Genomic DNA, 25,691 nt, shown 5'->3' with positions numbered 1-25,691 from the left:
AAAAGCATAGGAAATTTAGAACATGATGATGATTGTATATTGAGAATCAAATTAAACTAGACTGTTCATGCTAACAAAAATACCTACTTAGCTTTACTTTATTGAGTCATCTATGTACATTCTTAGTAGATTTTACATTCGCTGGGCTTAGTAACATTCTGACCTATTATTAGCAGAAGTTTAGGTTTTTTTTTTTACTGGTTTACTGACATCGAATTTAAAATAATATGGAAAAAGGAAAATAGGATCCCTATTTATTTTACATCTGTAGGCCTATAGCACCCTGTGTCATCAAGAAAAAGTCAGGAAATTTTCTTAAGAACTAAAAAGGGAAGAAAAGTTTTATCGACAACAACAATACTATCAATAAAGATCTACCAAGCACCTTTTCTTTAAGTTTAGTTTTCAGTTGATGAAATGATTTGAATGCCTGCTTACTACCAGAGTACAGTTAAGGAAAGAGGAGACTAAATTAGACTTTCTTTGACTATGTTTGGAGACCTGAAAACATCTTTGCTAAAGGCAAGGAAGTCATTGTGACGTAATCGATATGCTAAAAACAGTAACAACAAATCTCACAATGGAGATGTTATTGGTGCCCGCTTGAGAAAATCGATGAACAATGGGAGTACAGTGCTACAGTACAGTGCTTTTCAGGGACTCCACTGATTCTTGTATTGTTCCTCATCTCATGCTTCTCTATGTTCATTTTTTCTCAGGCTGTTTTCTACCTAGTGGCTTCCTCCTATTCGTCTTGGAACTTACCAATCTTTTGTGCAGCTTCTGTTATTCTGCTGTTTGGAGCTTCTATTGACTTTTTTATATCACCTACAATGTTCTTCATTTCTGACTGCAGAAATTTTATTTTTTTTAAATTTTGATTCTTATATTTTCTTGTGCTTTGCTGACTACCTGTGCTATCATTTCTTTGAGCTCATTGAACATCCTCATCATAGTGTCACTAAAGACATTGTCTGAGAATTTACTGGTGTTTAGGTCTTGGAAGTTACTGGTTTTGTTCACTGAGTGTGGTGGACTTTTATGTGTTCTCCCCATTGGTTTTCTGATGTTCTTCATGCTGGGGGTGAGTCTTTGTAATTAGCCCCCTCTCCAGAAGATATTGAGGGATCAAGCTGAAAATTACTCTCTCAGTGAAGACTGCCTGTCCTCGCAGAATGACAGGAAGAATACTTGTGAGCAGCGTGTAATTTATTTATTTATTTATTTATTGCCTTTTGGGTCACACCTAGCGATTCTCTGGAGTTACTCCTGACTCTGCACTCAGGAATTACTCCTGGCAATGCTCAGGGGACCATATGGGATGCTGGGAATTGAAGCCGGGTTCGCCTCATACAAGGCAAACACCCTACCTGCTGTGCTTTAAATGTCCACTTTGCAAAGTTATTTTAAGAATCTTAACAAGATGGGGCTGGAAAGATAGTACACAGGTTAATACAATCCCCTGTATGTGACTGACACTGGTTAGATACCTTGAGTACTATCATAAGCACAGAGTTGGAAGTAGCCCCCAAGAATCATCAGGGTGGCTAAAAATCCTCCTTCCCAACAAAAAAAGAATTCTTATATGGCAAAATGAGTAAGTTGTCTATACAGTACCTTTATTTTTAGCATTAATTTATTTGATGCTTATTGAGTCACATGTGTGCAAAGGACATTCATCTCTAATTTTAAAAGTATGACTGTATATAAGTCATAAAACTAACTTGTTATAATAACTTTATAATTTCATGTGCCACAGATTTACTTGTTGGTTTAGACTTTTATCTGGAAATACAAAAATAAACAGTATAGAGGGCTGGAGAGATAGCACAGCGGGTAGGGCGTTCGCCTTACAAGCGGCCAACATGGCCGACCCGAGTTCGATTCCTCCGCCCCTCTCGGAGAGCCCGGCAAGCTACCGAGAGTATTCGATATGCCAGACACAGTAACAACAAAGTCTCCAATGGAGACGTTACTGGGCCCGCTCGAGCAAATCGACGATCAACGGGAGGGCCTTTACCTTTGGGCTGGAGCGATAGCACAGCGGGTAGGGCGTTCGCCTTACACGCGGCCAACATGGCCGACCCGAGTTCCATTCCTCCGCCCCTCTCGGAGAGCCCGGCAAGCTACCGAGAGTATTCGATATGCCAGACACAGTAACAACAAAGTCTCCAATGGAGACGTTACTGGGCCCGCTCGAGCAAATCGACGATCAACGGGAGGGCCTTTACCTTTACCTTTACAAAAATAAACAGTATAGAGGGCTGGAGAGATAGCACAGCGGGTAGGGCGTTTGCCTTGCATGCGGCCAACCCGGGTTCGATTCCCAGCATCCCATATGGTCCCCTGAGCACCGCCAGGAGTAACTCCTGAGTGCAGAGCCAGGAGTAACCCCTGTGCATTTCCAGGTATGACCCAAAAAGAAAAAAAAAGTATAACAAAATATTTAGGTTTTTATGCTTTAGATTAAAGCTATTTTATGTAATCCTTACATTAGTAATATTTTAACATGCTTATTTTATGGAAAAACCGGTAAATCAGCTAGTTTTCTTGAATAGACTAAAATGTCTTTTATCTTTGTCAATGAGGAATGTTAGGTTATTGCTCTGATTATTCTTGATTGCCAAATTCAATTCAGCTGGCAACTAGGCATGTTTCTTTCTGTTATAACTATTTACTGTTATTATCTTGATGGTCACCTAAAGCATATTTATCTTTATGTACCATTTAGTTTAATTTTTCCAACTGGCTTGTGAAAATCTCATGTATGTGATATGTATTTTATATTCTATGTAGTATTTGGCATATGGTTGACCCTCAAATTTGCTTGAATCTAATGTGATATTAGAGGAGTGATAGCCTGACTTACATCCTTCTTTCATTTGTTTCATTTTCTCAGTCCTGCTTTTGATCGCTAATTCATTCAACACTGGGGCTTGCTTTCTCTCCTTTCCAGGTTCCTGCCTTGAGTCATGTCATTGCCCAGCAGACCGTGGTACAATAAAGAGGATTTGGAATCTAGTATATTCAGTTTTGCCAAATATTTGCTGCTCTGATAAATCATCTATTGGCTAATCTAACTTTGGGGAATTATGCCTGGACTTTAGTTCTATTTGCTGGCCCCATCTGGTTGCTATGGATACTTGCTGTGGCAGAAGGTTGTCCTATTGGCACTAATACAAGATGTTGCCTGTAGCAACAAATAGTTTAGTGGGAGGGTGGCAGAAGGAACAGGGGTGGCACATGAGTACCATATTCTCACAGGTAAGGGAGAAGCTTTAGCAGAGGCAGGTAGTGCCTGGGCATTCTAGTCAGGTAATCAGGATTGGACCTCCGGAGAGGCTTGTTTTGTCATGAGATGGTTTTCCTGCAAGCAGTAATTAGCATGACAAGATCCATCAGGGCAGCAGGTGATGCTTTAGCTGGTGAGCCGCCATGTGGTGATGGAGTGCTTAGCAGCTTAGCAGCAGGTAATTAATTTGCAGAGAGCAAGGTGAGTTGGCAGTTGGGACTGTATTAGTGTGTAGTAGACTAGATTAGAGATAGGAGTTAAGGGTAGTTTTAAATGAACTTGGGCAATTTGCTCTGGGGAGAAAGCAGAGCATCAGGATGATGAGAGAAGGTGGGACTAACATAGAACAACAAAATATTGGATGTGGGGACAGAATTGGGTTAGAAGTTGTGTGGTGCCATAGGAGAAATGGTATTGACCTAAAGTAGGAAAATGCTAAGTTCCACTTAAAGAGCATCCTGCTGTTTTACATAGTAACCCATAATATCCAAATTCCAGACATTATTTTGTTTGTCTAAGGCTGTTTCCTCATGTATAAAGTGTAGCAGATAGGCTGGTATGCATTTTCAACATGTTTCCTGCATAGTGTTGTCCTTTGTTAAACTATATCCTGCCATTTGACTCTACACATCAATGTTGGATTCATTGGTGGAGGGAAGAGGACACTTTGGTGGAGGGTGTGGTGTTGGAGTATGGTATACATGAAATTCTATTATTAACCATATTGTAAATCAATTTCACAATGAAAAAATTAAAATATATGTACATGTATATTCTGTGTTAAAACTATTTCAGAAATGTTGTATAGTATTTCTTTCCCACATGATGCTGAGATTTATGATGTGCTTTATCTTTAAGTAGCCAGTGATGATGATGGCATAGAATTAGAATTCTTATTTAGGTATCTAAATACCTAAATACCTAGATACCTAAATAAGAATTTTAGGGCCCCCAAATTCCTCACAAGACATAAAAACTTAACTAACATAGGGCATTATTTCTGACCAAGAAAAGTGTTTTATTTCCAAACAACTAATTTACAAATAAACTTTTGGAATTCTGCCTATTCACCCCACCTTTCATAAGGTTGGCTGAGGTAATTCTGTCAGTCTGTTTAAATATTTTAGAATCAAGAGTAGGGTAAAAATACTAATTGTTTTATCAGCCTACATTTTGCATAAATAACTTAAAAACAGCTTGGGTTTTCCCCAGACAGCCTTTTGGGATTGGGAAATTTTATAAACTTGGTGAACAAAACTATTTTTAGTGATTGAATCAAGTTATGGTAATGACCTAAAATTTGATAATGACTTAGAATATGTAAAGATTGAAGATATTTACTCTAATAGCTGGTATTTATACAGTTTTTTTCCACATGTTTAACGTTATGCTAGGCACTCTTGGGTCTCAGCTAAACTGCTGCCTTCTAGGAATATGAGCAACTGGGAGGAACCAACAACTATAGGTGCATTATAATAGTATCTAGTGTTAATTTATTTTTATGGAATTTTACTGATGAGAAAGTATGGCATGAATTCAGGAGTATGACTTGTACATACTCCTAACTTAGTCGAGCAAGGCTCTACTCAGATAAAAAGATCTGAGGGCCCAATATTGAAAGATAGGTGAAGTTTTCACACACACACACACATAACACACACACACACACAAACACACACACAAAGAGAACTCATGTAAAAGGACAAAATTATGGCAAATCAAACTTCCTTAAATAAAATGTATTTGAAATGCAGTTCTGTGCAGTGTATTTTATAGCACGAATAATAATGAAAGTTCTCTTTTCAATTTTTCAAGTAAAGGCACATCAGACCTGGTACAATTATAGTAAGGATAGACAGAACAAATAAGTCCCAGTTTCCCTGCTTCACTGCTTATTTTTGCCTCGCCAACCTGTGCTTAGGGATTCAGTGGGCTATAGCAGCTACTCGCAGGTTGGAAAATCTGATGGCTCAGTGCATGTGTTCAGCAGAGCTGAAGGCCACCGGGGCCACACTCAGCAGTAGTTGAAGGGCTGTGAGGTCCTAGGAATAGAAGTCACAGCCTTGCTCACATAAGTACGTTTTCTAACTCTTCTAGCTATCTCCCTGGCCAAATAGCTTTAAGTTGGAATTTCCCAGCTCTGTCTTTGTGTATATGTGTGTGTGTGTGTGTGTGTGTATGTGTTTGTGTGTGTGTTTTACCCATGATCAGAAAGACATTCCTAAACCATTTTCCTTCCCTATTTAGTTTTCAAGTGACCTTTCCATTCACAGGACAAATGTTTAGCCTTTTGTATTGAGGAGAGTTAACTCATAATAGAGTAGCACTGTAGCACTGTAGCATTATCCTCCCATTCTTCATCGATTTTCTCGAGAAGTCACCAGTAATGTCTCCATTCTGAGACTTGTTACCATTTTTGGCATATTGAATACATCATGGGTAGCTTGCTAGGCTTTGCTGTGCGGGCAGAATACTCTTGGTAGTTTGCCGGGATCTCGAGAGGGGTGGAGGAATCGAACATAATAGAGTAAATGGAAGTAAATAGAAGAAGGTAAAGTGGTAGATATTTCCTTCAGGATTAAAAGGCAGTGTTTCTAATAGCTAGTCATTTTAGCAAAAACTTTTAGTCATCAGCTATTTGAGATTTTCCTTTCAATCAGCAGACTTTAATTAAAATATATAGTTGCTATGGTTTCCTTGTCATCCATGGGAATAATTTAGCTGTAAAGATATTTTCACAAAATAAATTCAATGTTAATTGAAAGTTTACCTTTTCTATTAAGAACACACTTTAGTAGTCAAAAAAAAATCTCAGCTGGCACTGCTGGGTATAATATCATCTTCAAATTTTCTCTCCAGTGAAAACACTATGCCATTTTCCTTTTAATATTAAGGCATCAACCAAGACTGTCTATCATGACTTGTAAATCTAAGTAGAATATTAAATACTTAGCCAGGAAACTCAGTTTATCTGTCCTCAAACTCTTCTTTCCTTAGTAGGAGGAAGTCTTGCCTGAAATACTGGAGTTACATTCATAAATGGAAATGAGGTATTTCAGAAGAGTTTTGAAAAGGCATTTTGTTTCAAAGTCTCTCCATCTATAGAGAAATGGAGAACATGAATACTTGGAGCACATGTTTTGCATGTGGGAGTCCCAGGTCCTGAGCACTGGAGTTAACCCTGAGCACAGAGCAGGGAGAAATTCCTGAGTACCATTGGATTGCACCCCCCCAAAATTACATTAAGATTAGTAGTAATGAAAACTATATAAACTCCAAATCAATCTCCATGGATCTGTTTGCTTGGTGCTTGGTTATCTTCAGTTCCTACTTTTTGTCTGTTCCACTTGTCCTCTGGTTCTTTGTTCCTGTAGATATGAACATGAATGAGTGACTATTTTTCTCTTAGACAAACGAGAGCACCAAAAAATATCTAAAATCCAATAAAAGCTTATCATCTTTATTCTGGTAATGAAGGCTGATAACCATTTTGCATGTCATTTACTGAAATATCTTTCCACTCACATTTCTGCATCTTTAGTTAAAGCTAAAATGTTTTGCTTTACATTACTGTCAATATATCATTTCTTATAGAGAATCATAAAATTTGTAGTTTTAAAATATTTGATTATTATTTAGTAACATAGTTACAGTTGTGTTAAAGTCAGTGCTTTTATGCTTTTCGTGTACAACATTAGCTAAAGAATTTGAGACCTGGAGGGGATCATGTGACTGTAACCCCAGCTGGTTCGAGACACATAAGGACTTGATGCTTAATGTTCTTCTTTCCAATTGTACTCTAGATTTGAAAACGAAAGCACATTTTGGGAGGGAGATTATGGGGTACTGGTTATATGTGATCTTTGCTTTAAAATCATTGTTAACCACAGTATAATCAATTTATTAGCATTAGTAATAATTGTGAGTAATTAGTTATTTTGGTGTGCAAAAGCATCAAACTTACACTGTCCTTTGATTCTTTTTGTGTTTCATAGATATTTTTGTTATGATTTTCTTGTCCATTTCACAGATTTCTGCTGCTAAAGTTCAATGATTGGTGTAATAGTGAAGGCACATTAATTGAAAACTGCTATTATTTGCCATTATTACATGAGTGGCTGAGACAGAAGCCATGGAAGTCTAGGACTGACGGCTAGGCTGAAAATGATGTCGACTGCAGTGGGGTAAAAAATTACATATGTCAATATTAGCCTATCTGTCATTATGCCACTGTGGGAGGAAGGGAGAATAAAGCAAACAGTCTACTCCCCTGGAGAGGGCCAGAGACATGGGGTAGGTGTATGAACTCTATTTAGCACTGAAATAGAGGCAGGTAATATTAATAGGATTTAATTAATATTAATAGGATTTACTTTGTGCTAGGTACTATTCTAGTAGCCTTTTCATAGCAACTCACTTAATCCTCCTTACCTTACTTAAAGGTAAGCACTATTGGGACTGGAGAGATAGTAGAGTGGGTGGGGCATTTGCCTTGCATGTGGAGAGCTAGGTTCAATCCCCAGCTTCCCATCTCATTCCCCAAGCACTGCTATGAGGTATTCCTGAGCACAGAGCCAGGAATAAGCCCTGACCACTTTCATATGTGTCACCCCATTGAAGCGCTTGCACATGCACACACACACACACACACACACACATTCACATACATACATACACACACACACACACACATACACATGGTTGTTACTACTATTACTCCAAGTTTCAATGAGGAAATTAAGACCCAGGAATTTAATTTTGTTCAAGGGAACAGAGTAGATGGTCTCTATTCACACTCATTCATTCTGGTTCTAGAGAGTATATTTCTTTTGTTTTGTATTAAGGGGTTATTTGGTTTTTGGCCATACCTGGCTATACTAAGGGCTCGATCCTGACTCTGAGCTCAAGGATTCCACCTAGCAGTACTGAGGGAGTATATGCCAGGTCTAACTGGAATTGGCCATTTTTCTCTGGCTCCCTAGCATTATACTCTCAAGAGTTAGTGTGTACTAGATCCCAGATGAGTGTCTTCAGACGTGTTTTGAAGTAGCAGAAAGAGAATGTTGCATAGCAGAGTAGGGTCATATATAGGTTGGTTCTATCTCCATGGTTTCTAAGTAAAGATAATAGATGCAAATAAACAAGCAAGATACCTGGCCTTGGAAGCTGGACATAGAACATCCCAGTGATCTCTAAGCTTGTTTTTTGAGGTATTTCATTCAAAGGTCTAACACAGTGTTTCCCAAAGTGGGCAATATCAGGGGAGATATAGTATCTGGGGATGCAAATGGGGAGCAGAGCTTTCTGTTTGTTCAATTAAAAAAGGTAGACTTGGGGAAGTAGGTCTTGAGTATATTTTTTTCCGAATGGGGATGGGAAACCAAAGAAGTTTGGGAACCTCTGGTCTAAGACATGCCTTTCTACTGGGTTTTTGTGTTTCTTCAGAGTCGTTGCTTTCTTCCCTTGCCTGATGTTGGGTTTATGACAAGTGCAATCAAGACCCTGAGACTGTAATCTAAATTGTTAGAGCATGTTAAAACCTCTCACATTATATTGTTACTCTAGTCTGCATTTGGCAGTCTTATGATCATAGACCATAATTCCTTGTTCATGAAAAAGATACTAAGACCTTTTGTTCAGACACATTTAATTTTACTGTGAAAACTGCTTAGAAATGAATGTTTAGCATCACAAATTGATGATTTTACCAAGTTAGAAAACTTCTGTTTAAGGATCATTTTAAAGAAGTCATAAATTTGCCAGCGCTTGAGTTGGTTTGTGGCTACAATTGGTAGCTCAAGAATTACAGTGCCTCTTTGCCCAATAGTCATTTCTGGTGGTACTTAAGAGACCAGTATCAGTGTAGGGGATCAAATTGGGATCAATTCACTGCAAGGCAAGTACTTTAAGCCCTGTGCTAGCTCTCAAGCACCTCTTGAGAAGTGTTTTAAAATCAATAACTATTATAGCTGTTTTGAGGTACTGATAAAGATTAAACTATCTGGAAGTGGAGAAGACAATAGAATAATAGTGGACACAGCTGTATTATGATGCCAAAGACATACAGAACACTGGTACAAAATCAAACCAGAAACTATGACCCTATGAAATGTCCTGGAAGTTCATTAGAAAATTCACTGGAACCTGCATGCTAGAGATGAGGCAGTAAGTATAGATTTCTGGTGTTGGGATACTGAATAAAACCTAATAAAACCTAATTAACCTAATAAAACCTAAAACCTGATAAAAACTAATTTCTAAAAATGAAAGCTAAATTTAGTCACTACAGGAAACTGATTAGAGCTTTAGAGAAGATTATGTTGAAGTTCACTTTGGAGCTACAATACTATCTGCTTGCCATTAGAATCAGAGTGAGCAGAAGATAGGATTTTTCCTGCCCCTATGGTTTTGAGAAACTTCTATTTGATGAATTCTTGCTGTGATAAATTTTGAGTTGATGTGGAGACTTGAAAAAGTTTCTAAATGTTCTCCCTTTCTAAAGATGCATTAAATACGCAATGATGTTGTGATTATAAGAAACCAGAGCTCTTTAATTTAGGGGTCAAATTTGGCTGTGTTCAAGTCTTATTTCTGGCTCTGTGTTCAAGTATCCTACCTGGCATTGCTCAGGAGACCATATATGTGGTGCCGGAGATTGAACTTGGAATAGATGTTGAAACACAGTAATTTATGGTACTGCTCATGGTAGGGTTTCATGCATACAGTGTTCCAACACCACATTCTTCATCAGTGTCCTCTTTCTTCTTTGGTTCTGTGCCACTCCCACTTCATAAAATCAATTCTGTAAACCAATCCCCCGAGACCTCTTTAAAAAGAAAAAAAAAATCCTGATTGAATTTTGATTGCCCATCAGAGGAATACTTACTATCTCTCCATCCTCTCTTGCATTGCTTTAAATTCTTGCATTACTTTATTTTCAGGAGAAAAATAGACTCATAATTCTCTTTACACAGTGACAGTGTTCCCTTTTTCCCAAAGGAGCCAGAAAAGATAATATTAATTATTAATTATAGAAGTATGCAGGCAGAAAATACCTGTTTGACTGGCTTATTTCCACCCAGCATGCCTTGGGTTATCTTATTAGAATAGATTTTCCCCAAATGTGTAAATGCATCACTTGATTTTTGTTATTTAAAATTTAAGAATATCTTACTCATGCCATTTGGGACCAGGTAGATTCTTCTACTTAAAAGAAAAATCTTAATGCATTCTAAAGGGGAATGTTTTCATTATCTTCTACTTCTGCTTTATTCACTTCTCTCTTGGAGGCCACATATTGCAATTTCTTTTTATTCTAGTAGATCTGAGCTTTATAGGGACATTTTTAATTCTTAATACTCAAAGGTGATTTTAACATGTTGAAGAATCATCATGCTCCTGTTTACAGCTATTTGAGGTTTAATATTGGTGCCAGACTAAGATTATAAAAATGAACATAGCCTTCTTCATATGGAACATGTCTATTTTACCATTTTTTTCTATTATTTCTTTTACTTTTTCCATAATAATGTATTAAATTTATAATTTACAGTTTCCTGTAAACTGAATAGCTATAAATCTGATAGAATATTGTCTGCTTTAAAAGTTAAAGAAGCACTCTTGTATTTTATGAGGCCAAGTACAAAACATTGATTTAAGAGTGACTTTTATAATACAATGTGCAACATTTATGGGGTACCATATAATCAATTTGAAAATTACTGTGTAAGCAGAGGGGTGGGAAAAAGGAATTACTGTAAGCAGAACAGAATTTAATAGAATTATTGTATGGTACCACTGTAGCACTGTCTTCCCATTGTTCATTGATTTGCTTGAGTGTGCCAGTAACATCTCCATTGTGAGACTTTGTTGTTACTGTGTTTAGCATATCGAATATGTCTCGGTTAGCTTGCCAGGCTTTGCCGTGCGGGCGAGATACTCTCTGTAGCTTGCCGGTCTTTCCAAGAGGGGCGGAGGAATCAAAGTTGCGTCAGCTGGGCCGGCCGTGTGCAAGGCAAATGCCCTACCACTGTGCTATCACTCCAGCCCATTGTATGGTAAATTAATTTAAAATATCCTTTAGGTATTTTGTGTATAATTTCAAGGCTTTGTGGAGCTTCAGAAACCATTAGTTGAAGATTATAGTTAATTCAGATGTAGGAATTTGTTGTTTCCATTCTGTTTCTCTTGTGTCTTAAGTACTATTACATACCTTCAGAGTGTATAGGATTTTTTTGACAAGATGATTAATTTTAAAACAGTGCTCTGAAGCATTTGATTTGGGATATCACCAACTTTTGTCCATAATATATGATATTAATTTTTTTAGTGAGTGTACCTCAAATTCTATTTTATTATCCCCAGGGAGAATATTAACAGCAGTAATTGTCATGACATCAATCAGCAGAATGAACGTTTCTTGGATTCCCCAATTGTCCATAAGAGAACCCAGTAGATACTCAGAAAAGCAAGCTGCACTGAAAACTGAAATTAGACATTGACAAACCAGACGAATCTGCCCTTTTCTTTTATCATGACTACAGGTTTGAGATTTGAATATTAGAAATTTCATCTCTAAGATAGTCATAGTATACTGGTTCTTTTTTTTAATATAAGAAGGCATATTTGATAGTGACAACTGAAGTCTGCAGGGCCAACACTTAGTCACTTTGCTCTACTACACTCTTCCAGAATTATTAGAATTATTGTGGCAGAGCAACAAGTTCCAAATGAGGAATGGTCAAAGTATGCTGAAAGGGGATATCAGAAGAGAAACAAGAAAGGGAGATAATATTTAGGAATGGAAAAGTTGAGAATGAAGGAGGAGTCTCATTAAGATCTATCCAAACAGAAGATATGCAAGATTTTTTCTGCTGTCTACAAGGAAGTCTGGTTGCTTGCTTTAGCTTTATGAAGCTCACAATAAGCAACTTTGTGAGTGGGTCTCTACCATGTGGCTCTTTTTTGTCCACCAAGCTTCTCTGTTCATACCTTTCCCCAAGTCCCTGCTTTCTTTCTTGTTTTTAAGTTATATTGTTAGTAACATGGTTATTATAGTGTTAAAGCTTATGGTATTGATGTGCAATATAATTGTACCCTACAACCGAAGTACCCACAACACTCCACCACTCTACCTATGTCACATCTAGTCCAATCTTCATTCCTCTCCACCTTAACCTCAGTGTGTGTTGTTTTAATAATCCAGAGCCAAGGGTTTGTCATTGTTTGGTGTATCTATTACATTTTTTGTTTCTGCATTCCACAGCTCAGTGAACTGCTTTCTTTAGACAGTAGCTTTCTGGTGTTGACATTTTTTTTCAGGTTGACATACTTCAGGAGAGCTCGGGGTTTGCTTTATGCTCAGAGATCATTCCTGGCAGCACTCAGGGGACCATATCACATGCTGGAGATCAAACTTGGGTTGGCCATATGCAGGACAAGCATATTAACCCACTGTACTATCTCTCCAGCCCCGGCACTGCCTTTGACCTTGACATTTAAATCAAAACTCCAAGTCTATTCTTTGAGTATAGACTTATATTTAACGACTTTACCTTAGATGTCTAGTGCAATGTTTTCAAATCCCAGGCCAAGGACTGGTGCTGGTTTGCAAGAGTTATAATACCAAAAACCATTGCACCAGTAGAAATTTTAAGGCTAATAGAAATAGAATAAAATTCATAATTTCAAATCCAAATTCTCTTCCTTCTCCACATCATCTTGTGGCTACCATCTCTGTCTCCTAGTCATTAATGTTGAAAATGTAGCCATTATCCTTTCATTTTCTTATAATACTTATATCCACAATATGCAAATACTTTGTTGGCTTTTCTTCTAGAAAACATAGTTATCGATTGTAGCTGCTTCTGTTGGCACCACTCCGATGACTCATACACAACCTGAAGTTCTCTCAGTCCATCTGCTGCTGCCAAGGCCCTCTCTTGTTTTTAAGTTATATTGATCACCGACTATCACTTTTGTTTCTTTGTTTTTGATCCTCTACAGAGCAACCAGGATACTACTCATTTCAAAGTATGAACTAGATAATTTCACTGTACTGTACTAACCCTCCCTCCCACTCCAAACAGTATAAAATTCAATCTCTCTAGAATAGTATACCAATTCAGTGAGTCTTTCCTCCATATTTTTGTTTTCAATTAATCTTCTCCCCTCTTCTACAATTTCTTTACCTCCCTTTGGCCAATACTACCTACATGTTGCTCTTTGAAAACATCAGCTTTACTCTCATTTTGGAAGCTTTGCAAGTTTTCGATTGGTTGTTTAGAAAGCTTATTTCCGGACTCACAACCATTGCATTCAGATTGAAATTTAGAAGGCTTACCTCACTTCAGATAATCTGGATATATGTTAAATTTCATTATCTGTGTATATCTATCTTACTTACTAAAATTTTCCTTGAGCAGAGACCCCTATTTGTATTTGGTGGAAAGCCTATTAAAGCATCTAGCACATAGTATGTGCTCAATAAATATATATTCAAATTACTGTCATTACAAAGTCACAGTCACGGTCCTCCAGTTGTTCATTGATTTACTCGAGTAGGCCCAGTAACGTCTCCATCGTGAGACTTGTTGTTACTGTGTTTGGCATATTGAATACGTCACTGGTAGCTTGCCAGGCTTTGCTGTGCGGGCGAGATACTCTTGGTAGCTTGCCAGGCTCTTCGAGAGGGGCGGAGGAATTGAACCCAGCTCAGCTGGGCCGGCTGCACGCAAGGCAAACGCCCTACTGCTGTGCTATCGCTCCAGCCCATTACAAAGTAATTATTGATAAATATACCAAAAAAGCTAGCATACCAAAAATGTTCTAAAGTAAATATCCTCTCCAGTTTTTTTTTTTTATCTTACATTACATTTGTGTGCACAAAAATAATGCCAAGATGTGAAAAGTTTTCTTAGGAACTGTTCTTTAGTTGTTTCATGGTAAGCTTGTTTTGCCAACTACAATTAGAGAATAAATACAGCAAGCAAGAAGTGTATAGATAATCAAAACTCAACGACTTTTAAAAATGAATTCCAAGTTTAAGTTCAACTTAATGATTATTTTATATATTTGATAAAAAATTATTTTCACTGAAAATTATGGAAGTAAAAAAGGCAACTACATGTAGGCTGTGAAATACAGATGTCATTGCCACTGTAACACTGTCCTCCAGTTGTTCATCGATTTGCTCGAGCGGGCCCAGTAACGTCTCCATTGTGAGACTTGTTACTGTGTTTGCATATAGAATACATCACAGGTGTCTTGCCAGGCTGTGCTCTACAGGCGAGATACTCTTGGTAGCTTGCCGGGCTCACCAAGAGGGGCAGAGGAATCGAACCTGGGCCGAGAAATCTAAATAATTGTCCAAAAATGAAATAACTTTTTTTGCATATTTACTTCATTATACATTCATTTATTGTACCTAAAAGATAGACTTGCAAAGGGGCTACATATAATGAGGAAAAATTGTTTTGTTTATTAAAATGGTATCAATATATATCCTCTAACATTGGGGAAAGGCAGTTTTTTTTTCCTCTGGAAAATGACAGCAGCAGCAACAGAACAGTGCAAAGTAAGACTCATTTTAACCCTGAATTGCTTTTAAAATAGTACTCAGACCAAATAGCTTTTCAGAGTCTGAAATATTTTGCATATAATCCAAATCCTTTAGCCCAATTTGTTTTTATCCAGTTCCTCCTTTTGTGAGACAGAGGCTTTCTTTCTGAGGGAATAGTAATAGTAAAGGAAATGTTAGGGCACACCGATGCGTCTAAGCCATGCTTCATTTTAGGTTTATTACTATTTTTATGTGTTTTTAGGAGGAAATATTTATTTCAAGGTAATATCTTTCATCTGTCTTGGGGCTGGAGCACAGCACAGGGAGTTTGCCTTGCATGCAGCCAACATGACCGAACCGAGTTCGATTCTTCTGCCCTTTTCAGAGAGCCCGGCAAGCTACCAAGAGTATTTAGTCCGCATGGCAAAGCCTGGCAAGCTACCCGTGATGTATTCGATATGCCAAACTCAGTAATAAGTCTCACAATATTACTGGGCCCGCTCAAGCAAATCGATGAACAACAGGAGTACAGTGACAGTGACAGTGACTGTCTTGGGAGCAGAAAGTTCTGATTAGCAGCTAAAGCACTTAGGAACAAAAAGACAGGGCGATTCATACATTCATCACTTCAACAATAAGTTAGTAACATGGTACTAGAGATCATATGTTGACATGGAAAAGAACCATAAAGTATGATCATGACAGGTACATACTCCAACAAAGAGAGACAGAGACAGAGACAGAGACAAAGAGAGAGAATGGTTGAACCAACAGTCTTGAATTCCCAGGAACTAGGTAAGTCTACAGGAGACTGAGAGTACACATATAAGAAAATGTCATTTCCTCCATTTGAAATATTTTGATTTGGAAAGCTCAGACTTAGACAGATTTATGGTGACTGTTTTTCTTTTTATAAAGATTACATAGATTCTGTTCATTTTCTCCTTACTCCTAAATGAATTATCTTCAAATCAACAGATTGTAATGTTCATTTATCTGTTTACTTTTAGATGAATTAACAAATGAAACAAAATTATTAAATGAGACAAAATTAAAATATTATTTAAAAATACTAAATTTAGATTATTTAAAAAGTACAACTCACATGGTATTAAGAGAATAGTACTCATGATTTTTTTTCTGTCAAGCACTCTTAGAAAATAACATTTCTTTCCTTTAATTAAAATAGCAGGACAGAGCATCATTGTTTTTCTCTTCCCTTGAAATTACAGGGGTTTTTTCTCCGAAAGGAACAGGTCCTACTTTGTGATGGGTCAGTGCACACACCCTTCTCGGCTGCTTTCTGACAGCTCATAGCCTCTAAATCAGAGCTAACATACCTCCAGTAACATGAGACACATCATCACACAAGGTAGCCTCTTCCCATCTTTGGACATTCTAATTATCAGCAAGCAGTCGCTCATTGTGTACATAGAAGGATAAGGTGAAAAATATTAAGACTAAGAACTAGGAAGAGTTGAATGAGTTAGGGAAAGGTGTGGGCAGAAACCCAAAAGCTCAGAGAACAGGTTATTACATGTGATGAACAGGTTAGAAAATAACTGAGTTCTTTTAAGTTGGCACAGAAAAGAGGAGGAATTAGCTTTGGAGAAAATGAATTGAAACCAGATCTGATACCATTTCTTTTTTGCTTATTTAGGAAAAATATAACCTTATTCAAAATAAAAGCCTACCTTTGCTAATAAAGCTATATGAATTAAGTTTCCAGGCAGATCTGAAAATGCTAATTCCAATGATTTTTTTTAAATAAGAAAGGCATCAAATTAGTGAGAAATGTAATCACTTCTACCTTAGGAACTAATATGAATTCTGAGTAGGAGACTGACCTTTGCTTGCCTGAGGAAGAAAAAAACGTTTCTTAGTCAGAGCAGTAATAATTTTTAAAATATATAGTTCTGAAGTAAATTTCCTTAGGAATGTATAAAAGCCTGCGGTGGTGGTATAAATTTAGCACTAATCCTAGCAAGTGTCTTTGAGTTCATTAAGAAACTTGTTCCACTTGAAATCAGGTGAGTGTTGACCTCTGTTAGGCAAATAAGACTAACTTTTAAAAAACTTTTAAAAAGCCATAGAAAAGCTAACATCCAAAAATCCATGGTAACTTTAGTCTTCTAAATTAGTTTCTTCCTGTACACTTTTCCAAATGCTGTAATTTGTCTTAGAATGGATCATTCCCAGATTTTCTTTTCCATCCTGAAACTTTGGAGACACGATCTCATTTCAATTTAATCAAAACTCACCCAAAAGTTTGATAAATGTTGAAGACTTGCATGTATCAGTCTTAAGCCTTTTATATACAATAACTCAAGAAATTCATGGGTGATTTCAAGGATAGATATTTCCCTACAGAGAAAAGCAGTGCTCTAGAAACAAAAGGGGGGTAGTATTTTGATCAGTGTTTTCAAAGTAGCCAAGTAGCAAAATAACAAATCTTTGTTTGACTAGGATGCATTTCAGAGTGCCATCAAGTCCAAAGACAATATTGTTATCATGAATCAAAAATTCATTCAGAATATCTTAAATTAGAAAGTAAAAGAAGAACTAGAATTCTCTATGTAAGAGACGAGACACAACTATATGATGAAAAGATTAAAGATTGTGATTACTGTGATACTTCTACCATGAAATGAAATATTTTGCATAGGGCGGAAGCAATAGCACAGTGGGTAGGGCGTTTGCCTCCTCTGTCCCTCTTGGAGAGCCCCTCAAGCTACAGAGAGTATCCCGCCCACAGAGCAGAGCCTGGCAAGCTCCCCGTCGCATACTCAATATGTATGCTAAAAACGGTAACAAAAAGTTTCACAATGGAGACGTTACTGGTGTCTACTCAAGCAAATCAATATACAATGGGAGGACAGTGCTACAGTGCAGTGCTATGTACTTGATTACTACAAAGTGTGAGGTCAAGTTCACTCCCATTGGGTTTTATTCTCTTATCTGCCTTTTGGATAGTTTAATTGAATTAGCACATCTCTAAAGTATATTAAAGTTCTAAATTGGAATGTTTTAGAAGACATAAACTTTGATGCAGTTCTTACGAATGTTTTTGTTTCATTGCAAAGGTGATGTGAACTATCTCATGTAGGTTTAAGGAAAAATATGCTACATGAAGAAAAATGCTTTTGACTTTGAATGTATGTCTGAAATTTACCCAGATAACATTTGAGTATGTTTTGGATTTGGGGAGAGGAGAGTTGGTCACACCCAACTGTACTCACAGCTTATCCCTGACTCTGTGCTCAGGAATCATTCCTGGTTGGGCTGGGGCTCTAATGTGGGTCAGCTGCACTTAAGAAAGTTACCATAGTCATCGTATTATCTCTCTGGCTCCTGAATTTTGAACTTTCACATTCCTGTGCTTAGCCTCACATTTCCAATCAATAGATGTCCATAGGCTTACCATAGAGAAAAGAAAAAATTATCTTTTGGAGAGGTTCACAGCAGCTCACCATCTGTGTAACTGATCCATGATGGAACTTGGTCTTTTCTCCTTTACCCTAAGGCATATTATTTTTCCATTTGATTCCTTTTTGTTTTCACTGCTTACAAGATTATTCGTGCTTCTGTTATTCCTGTACTCACATCTCTCTGAGCTGCCAAACTTCTTTCAGTTGATCCATTAAGCTCGTTTTTCCTTCGTAAGAGATTTCGATTGATCTCTTTGTTTTCCCAGATCACATGATTTGGCACTGAATTTCATATTATATTTTTATTATTTTTTTCTTATTTCCCTAACTGGTTATTCTATTCTTGCAAAAGGGTTGTTCTTTAATAAATTGTATGTCCACGTAATATATAAAACAAGGTATTTGACAAGGTGGGAGAAGAGCATATTTGGATTCTCATTTGGAACTTATTAACATTCTTGAAGCCAAAATACTATGAAATATGTCTTAATATCTCTCAGAGTTTGCCATATGATTAATTCAAATTATAGTGCAGGATGTGCATGTGTGTGTGTGTATGTGTGTGTGTGTGTGTGTGTGTGTGTGTGTGTGACTTTATAGTAGAAAGAATGTCAGTTGTGTCACTGTCACTGTCACTGTCCTCCCATTGTTCATCGATTTGCTTGAGTGGGCCCAGTAACGTCTCCATTGGAGACTTTGTTGTTACTGTGTTTGGCATATATAATATGTCATGGGTAGCTTGCCAGGCTCTGCTGTGCGGGTGAGATACTCTCGGTTATGTCAAATACTTTTTTTTCAGTCTACATACTTATCTTCCATCTTCTTTCATGATGGAAGATAAGCTTATTTTCTAGTTTTTACAATTCTGGAAGTCCCTCTAATAAAGAAGAAGTGACATGGGAAAGAGATAGTATCATTTATCAAGTATGTTCCTGCACATAGGGTCCTTTACTTTCTCACATACTAGCGTCTTTTATCAAATTTTGTTTTCTAATGGTCATCTAAGATGAGATGTGAATTATGGTGTGAATGTTTGAAAAGTATGGGGTTTCTTATACTTTATTAGATTTTATTTAACAATAATGTTTTATTTTAATAATAATTTAATAATAGCATGTTCACATATTTTCTATACCTATTGCCTATGTACTACCAGTTTGGCTTGCTAGCCTATGTATGGTCACTGTCACTGTCCTCTTGTTGTTCATCAATTTGCTCAAGCAGGCCTGGTAACTTTGTGAGACTTGTTACTGTGTTTGGCATATCAAATACGCCATGGGTAACTTGCCACGCTTTGTATTATAACTAAAAAATGATTAGCAAAACAAATATTTATATTTGTTTATTTGGTTTTCTTTCAGGTACAGTCGAAGTTTTCTTTTATGGTTCTTCATAGAGTGATTTAGGGACCTGATCATGATCTTATATTGTATTCCCAAAAAAAACTTCACCTACTCCATTCCTATTAAAACTTCATATACTAGGGGTCAGAGAGGGATACAGGAGTCAGTCACTCGCCTTGTATGTGGCCAGCCCTACTTCATTCCCCAGCACCATGTCGTCCCCCAAACACCACCAAGAGTGACCTGTGAGCCCTGAGTTAGACTTGAATACCACCATCCCTGGTCTCCAAATTAAAAAAAAATTATATAATCAGTTACTCAATAATTAAAATGCCATGTGTTCTCAATTTCTCTATTTATACATGCCTGTCAGGTATTTTTCCTCCCAGTTTCTGCCACCATGCAGACTTTTTTCATTGTATGTATCTTTTCATTGCTAAGTGATCATTGTAACAGAGACTAAGAACCTGAAACAGAATGTTCTAAGAAGCTTGGGTATCTAAATGTCAAAAGAGAATTTGTACTGTGAGAAAATTTAGACAAAATTATTGATTTTTATTCCAATTCAGAATAATATCTAACACTATCTAGTCAGTGACACAGTTGAAGTATTTAATAAATGACTGAATACAATACTCTCCTTAGCTTTGTCTTCACTGTAAAGATCATTTTTAAAATTTAAAATTTTTGATAGCACAGCGGTAGGGCGTTCGCCTTACAAGCGGCCAACATGGCCCACCCGAGTTCGATTCCTCTGCCCCTCTCGGAGAGCCCGGCAAGCTACCGAGAGTATTCGATATGCCAGACACAGTAACAACAAAGTCTCCAATGGAGACGTTACTGGGCCCGCTCGAGCAAATCGACGATCAATGGGAGGGCCTTTACCTTTACCTTTACCTTTTCCTTGAATCACTGTGAGATAAACTCTTACAAAGCTGTTCATTATTAGATTTCAGTCATAGGGCTGGAGCGATAGCACAGTGGTAGGGCGTTCGCCTTACAAGCGGCCAACATGGCCGACCTGAGTTCGATTCCTCCGCCCCTCTCGGAGAGCCCGGCAAGCTACCGAGAGTATTCGATATGCCAAACACGGTAACAACAAAGTCTCCAATGGAGACGTTACTGGGCCCGCTCGAGCAAATCGACGATCAACGGGAGGGCCTTTACCTAGTATTCCAACACCCATCCCTCCACCAGTGTACATTTCCCAGCACCAGTGTCCCCAGGTTCCCTCCCATCATTCCCACCCCCTACCCTCTTGTAAAGATCATTTTTTATTAATTTTTACCTACTTAAAAATATTCGCTATATTTTCAGATTTCATATCATATTTGCAATGAATGTTTTAAAACAAAGATGTGAACTGTATTTTAGCACTAAATATTGGAGCTGGAATATTTTCCAAACTCAGAAACTTACCACCATCTCTCTTTTTAAAAGTGATATGAGAACTTTCGTGATTTAAGTGGAAACTTAGTGAAACCATCAAATATGTAACTGCCAAGATTGTAGAAAAAGATGATAAAGTGATGAAAGATATTTACTAAATTAAACTCAGTTTAGTGGCAATGTATGGAGTTATCTGTATGGTCATTCCACTTCTTTTAATATCGTAGCCTCAGAGATAGTGCCAGTGAAAGGGCAACAAAGCTAAAGAAAGGTAAACAAAGGTAAATTGTGAACAAAGGAGAACAAATTATGTTTGTTCTTTAATACTTTTAGTGATTCTGAGCAAAGTTTTATTTGGATGACCCTTCCAAGTGGTTGTTTTTCTAGAATAGATAATAGGGTTCACAAAATATGTAAAATAGACACTCTACATTCAAATCTTGATGATCTACAAATCATTTATTCATAGAGTAAAAACATTTCATGAGATCAGTTTATTTGCTATTCATTTATTCGATACTATTTTCCTCCCTTTGGAAGAGTCCATAATGCAAACTCAACACTTTGTTTAGTTAAAAAATGGTAACCTATTTCTAGCAGTTTTAACCTCTTTTACATTGTATAGCTATCTTTCATGAAGAATGTTTAAGGCTAGTTATCTCCATTAATGTGAGATTAGTGAAGAGCTATGGTTAACGTCAATGATGGACTTTCTGCATTTTTGAAAAGAGCTATCTTGTTAACTGTACAGGGATGAGCTTAATTGTTATATTGTGAATGAAGGACTGAAGTTTTCTGTGTATTTTAAGAAAATAAAAGGTTATCTTTCTTGGGGGCTGGAGCTATTGCAAAGCGGGTAGGGCCTTTGCCTTGCACGCGGCCAACCCGGGTTCAATTCCCAGCATCCCATATGGTCCCGCAAGCACTGCCAGGAGTGATTCCTGAGTACATGAGCCAGGAGTAGGAGTAACCCCTGTGTATTGCCGGCTGTGACCCAAAAAAGAAAAAAAAAGAGGTTATCTTTCTTTTAAGGCCTCAAAAATTAAATTGAATGCTTCTATCCAGTTTCCATAAACATAATATGAGTTTTTTATGATGATTTCGGATCAAAGTATTAATCTTCATCAATATTCAACCTAATCTAAGATGGGACCGTTAAGTTTAAAACATTTTCCTTTTAACTGTACTGCTAGTTTTGTCTCTTTTCTTTTGCTCTTCTGGGGTGAGACTAAGCAATGAGTAATATCTGCTACTTTAATGTTAAATATGGAAATGTATTTGGGGGGAATTAATTCTATCATCATATACATTTTATTATACCTTAAAAATCTTTGATCTTGGTTAGCGAGTGAATTACAGCTGTATTTCCATTTGATGCCTTTTAAATATTTTCACCAAAAGTGTTACTATTAAATTATTTTTCACAGGGAAAGTTCGCTTTATTCCATATGTAACCTTTTGACTTAAAATTATAAATTTTAGTTTCACTATCTGATAGGAACTAAGTATGATGCTGATTCTGAATTTTCAACATCTTTCCAAACTTGTGGAGAACTGAAAACAAGAATCAATTATATGTCTGTTGTAGATTACAAAAAAGATTAGGGTGATGGGGCCAGAGTGATTGCACAGCAGGTAGGGCTCTTGCTTTGAATTTTGGCCAACTAGGGTTTGATCCCTAACACTCCGCATGGTCCCTGGTGCACCACCAGGAGTATATTATTGAGTTTAGAGCCAGGAGTAACCCCTGAGTATTGCCAGATGTGGCCCCAAAACAAAAAAAGATTTGGGTGAAATTTGGGATTTACGTTCCTCATCTCAAATTAGCCCTTTTAATATACAGTCTCTAAATTACTTGGGAAATAAATTATTTGGGAAATCTTTGGGAAGATAAGGGATATTAAGTATTTAAAACACTATATGTTTCTATCACTTATTTTAGTTATTAGCATTTTAAAATTTACAAAAAGATTGTTGTCAAAGATTGTTGTTAAAATGTTTCAAAGTAGAAAAGAGAGACTAATCTTTAAGATACCTGATGTTTAAGCTCTACAAAATCCTAAAATCTCACTACCTAAATATTTCTCTAATTTTCCTCAATTATGTTCAGTTGTTTGGATTGCTTATAGTTTCAATGACTTGTATTATTGGGGATTTTTTGGGGGTGGGGGGAGCTTGGAGTGGAGAATTTTTCATTTAAAAATCAGATTAAGTAGTCACTATACCTGATTTGAATAACCAAACCAGAAATTTCCAAAAAGTGCAAGAAATAAGACCTGTGTGTATAATGTGAGTTCTTTCTTTTCAATTTTAGAATCAACATTGTCCTATGTTAGGCAGCTGGAGGCAAGAGTAAGACAGCTGGAGGAAGAAAATCGCATGCTGCCCCAGGTGGGTGACTTCTAGAAGCTCATAGCTAGTCAGTGACATTTGAGTTGTAGCATTTTATTTTGAATTTAAAATCTCAATGCATTTTCTCCTTTAAATGATCGAAATCATTTTGTAAATAGCCATCCATCAACATAGATTTCCATTATGGCCGTCATGGTTTTCAGAGTGTTATACTAATGGATGTATATATCTCATATCAGAACGTAAAGTAATTTTGGGAGAAAAAGAAAAAAGAGAAAATGAAGTAAAAGATACTTCCATAGTGCTGCCAGATACAATATTTATTTCACGTAGTTGGTGAACATAAGAATTCAAAACTTAAAAACATATTATGACCTAGGGAACATTGTAGATGGTTTGAAGAGTTCATATTTTAATTCAGTTAATACTTTCTAATTTTTTTAGTGCAACAAAGCTTTGCCAGTACATGACATGTTTTCTATGGGGGTTTCATTTCTCTTTCCTGACAAATGTATAGGAGCAAATTTTCTAGAATTTAATGCCTTTACCATATATTTTACTTAAAAAATTACTTCAGTAACTTAATATCTTATAAAAGATAACATTGGTCTTTTGAGATGGTGGTTCTTAGAAAATATTTGTTGAGTCAAAAACTACTGGGTCTATGTTAGTTTTCTTTATAGACTTATACACGGTAATTTTTTAATACTTACAAAGGGAGGGGTTTTTTAGCAAATAACCTGCATCATTATTTCTATAGTCTGGTGATTATTCCTGTCTTATAAGCCACCATAAGAAAATTAAGTCAAAAAAAGTAAGAAGCAGTAGTTTAAGTGAAAAGACAGTGCATTTAACTCAGAAGAAGGTATACAAACATTAATACAAAGATTCTTTACAAAGACATTTTAAATCTTTTTAATTTCTTTGGAACTACTTTTGTATATTACTAATTATTTGAGCTGCAAGAATACATTTCTCTTCACTGGCTAGTCATCTGGCTAAACCTCATGAGCTTAAACTAAATGACTCTATCTCTTCTCACATTGTATGTATGTCAAAACTCATTATGACAGAAAAGATTATTTGCATTATAAAAATAAGTATTGTGTGTATTTTTCTTAACTTAATGTGCATTTAAATTTTTTTCTTACAATTATTTTTTTTTATACTAGATTCAATGTATGGCTGTGCTAGGACACTTAACTGAAAACGTCTGACATTTTCTCAGTTCCAAGCAATTTAAGAAAATATAATTTTATTTATTATGAAAAATAGGCATGGCTGGGAATATCAAAAAGAAGAAAGAGGGAAAAGCCATTTATTAGAGTCTCTCTGAAAAAGAATTAAGAATGGCATCAAACGTGGACAAGCTAGCCTAGCATGTGCAATATCCTATTGAAAAATCAGCAAGACAGCAAATGTAAAAATGACGATAAGATCTTTTTCATCTGTAAATAGTATGTTATATGTCTTAGATGGAAACTAGGAATATTCAGCTAGCTCATCTGTGTTATTTAAATAGTCGAATAAGTATTCAATTACATGTTTTAGCACAGCGGGTAGGGCGTCTGCCTTGCACGCAGCCAACATGGCCGACCTGAGTTCGATTCCTCCGCCCCTCTTGGAGAGCCCGGCAAGCTACCAGGAGTATTCGATATGCCAGACACAGTAACAACAAAGTCTCCAATGGAGACGTTACTGGGTCCGCTCGATGTTTTAAAAAGCGGTTCTTTTTTACTCTCAAGAAAAAAGATTTTTTTGTTCTTTATAAAAAATTCTAGGATAGAGCATTTTTTCTGAATCATACAGATTAATGGTATAGATGCACCACTACCTGCATTTCATTAAGAATAAAAAAAAAGATATCAACAATACCATTGCCAGATTCTTGCTGTTTCAGAGATTTAGAATGGAAGGATGATTTTTTAATAGTGTTAGTGAATAGCCATTTGCATATCTAAAGTAGTGCAAAAAATATATAGTGAATTAAAAAATAGTGCATAGCTATTTACATATCCAAGGTGCTTTAGTGCATAGAAGATCATTTTCGAAAATATTTATTGACATAGGCAAAATATAGTCGATCTCAGTTTAAAAGATTTTCTGTTAAATTTTTATATTTGAGTATTATGTTCATTTAGAAACACTTGTTATAAATGTATAAATACAAACTGAAATGAACATAGAGAGAAGATGGGACACATTGAAGAAAAACTATAAATGGATTCTGAAAAGTTGAGAATTGTATAAAGGGAATTCTTGTGGAAGGCTAAGGCTTGAATTCAATGCAGATATTTAACTTTTACTTAGGTGCTTTTCACATAATC

At 36.5% G+C, this 25,691-nt stretch overlaps 1 protein-coding gene across 5 annotated transcripts in view; it reads left to right on the top strand.

Annotated features, from left to right (window-relative positions):
- Window positions 1-25,691, top strand: part of CCDC85A (coiled-coil domain containing 85A) — a 205,864-nt gene that overhangs the window by 135,004 nt on the left and 45,169 nt on the right. For all 5 annotated transcript variants that reach the window (XM_056123978.1, XM_056123972.1, XM_056123966.1 and 2 more), the window contains exon 3: window positions 23,327-23,403. In XM_056123978.1, the coding sequence (XP_055979953.1) occupies window positions 23,327-23,403 (77 nt within the window). The remainder of the gene's footprint in view (window positions 1-23,326; window positions 23,404-25,691) is intronic.

Source organism: Sorex fumeus, unplaced genomic scaffold, assembly GCF_029834395.1.
Source record: "Sorex fumeus unplaced genomic scaffold, SorFum_2.1 ptg000006l, whole genome shotgun sequence".
Taxonomy (NCBI): Eukaryota; Metazoa; Chordata; class Mammalia; order Eulipotyphla; family Soricidae; genus Sorex; species Sorex fumeus.
This window is presented reverse-complemented; position numbering and strand designations above follow the sequence as displayed.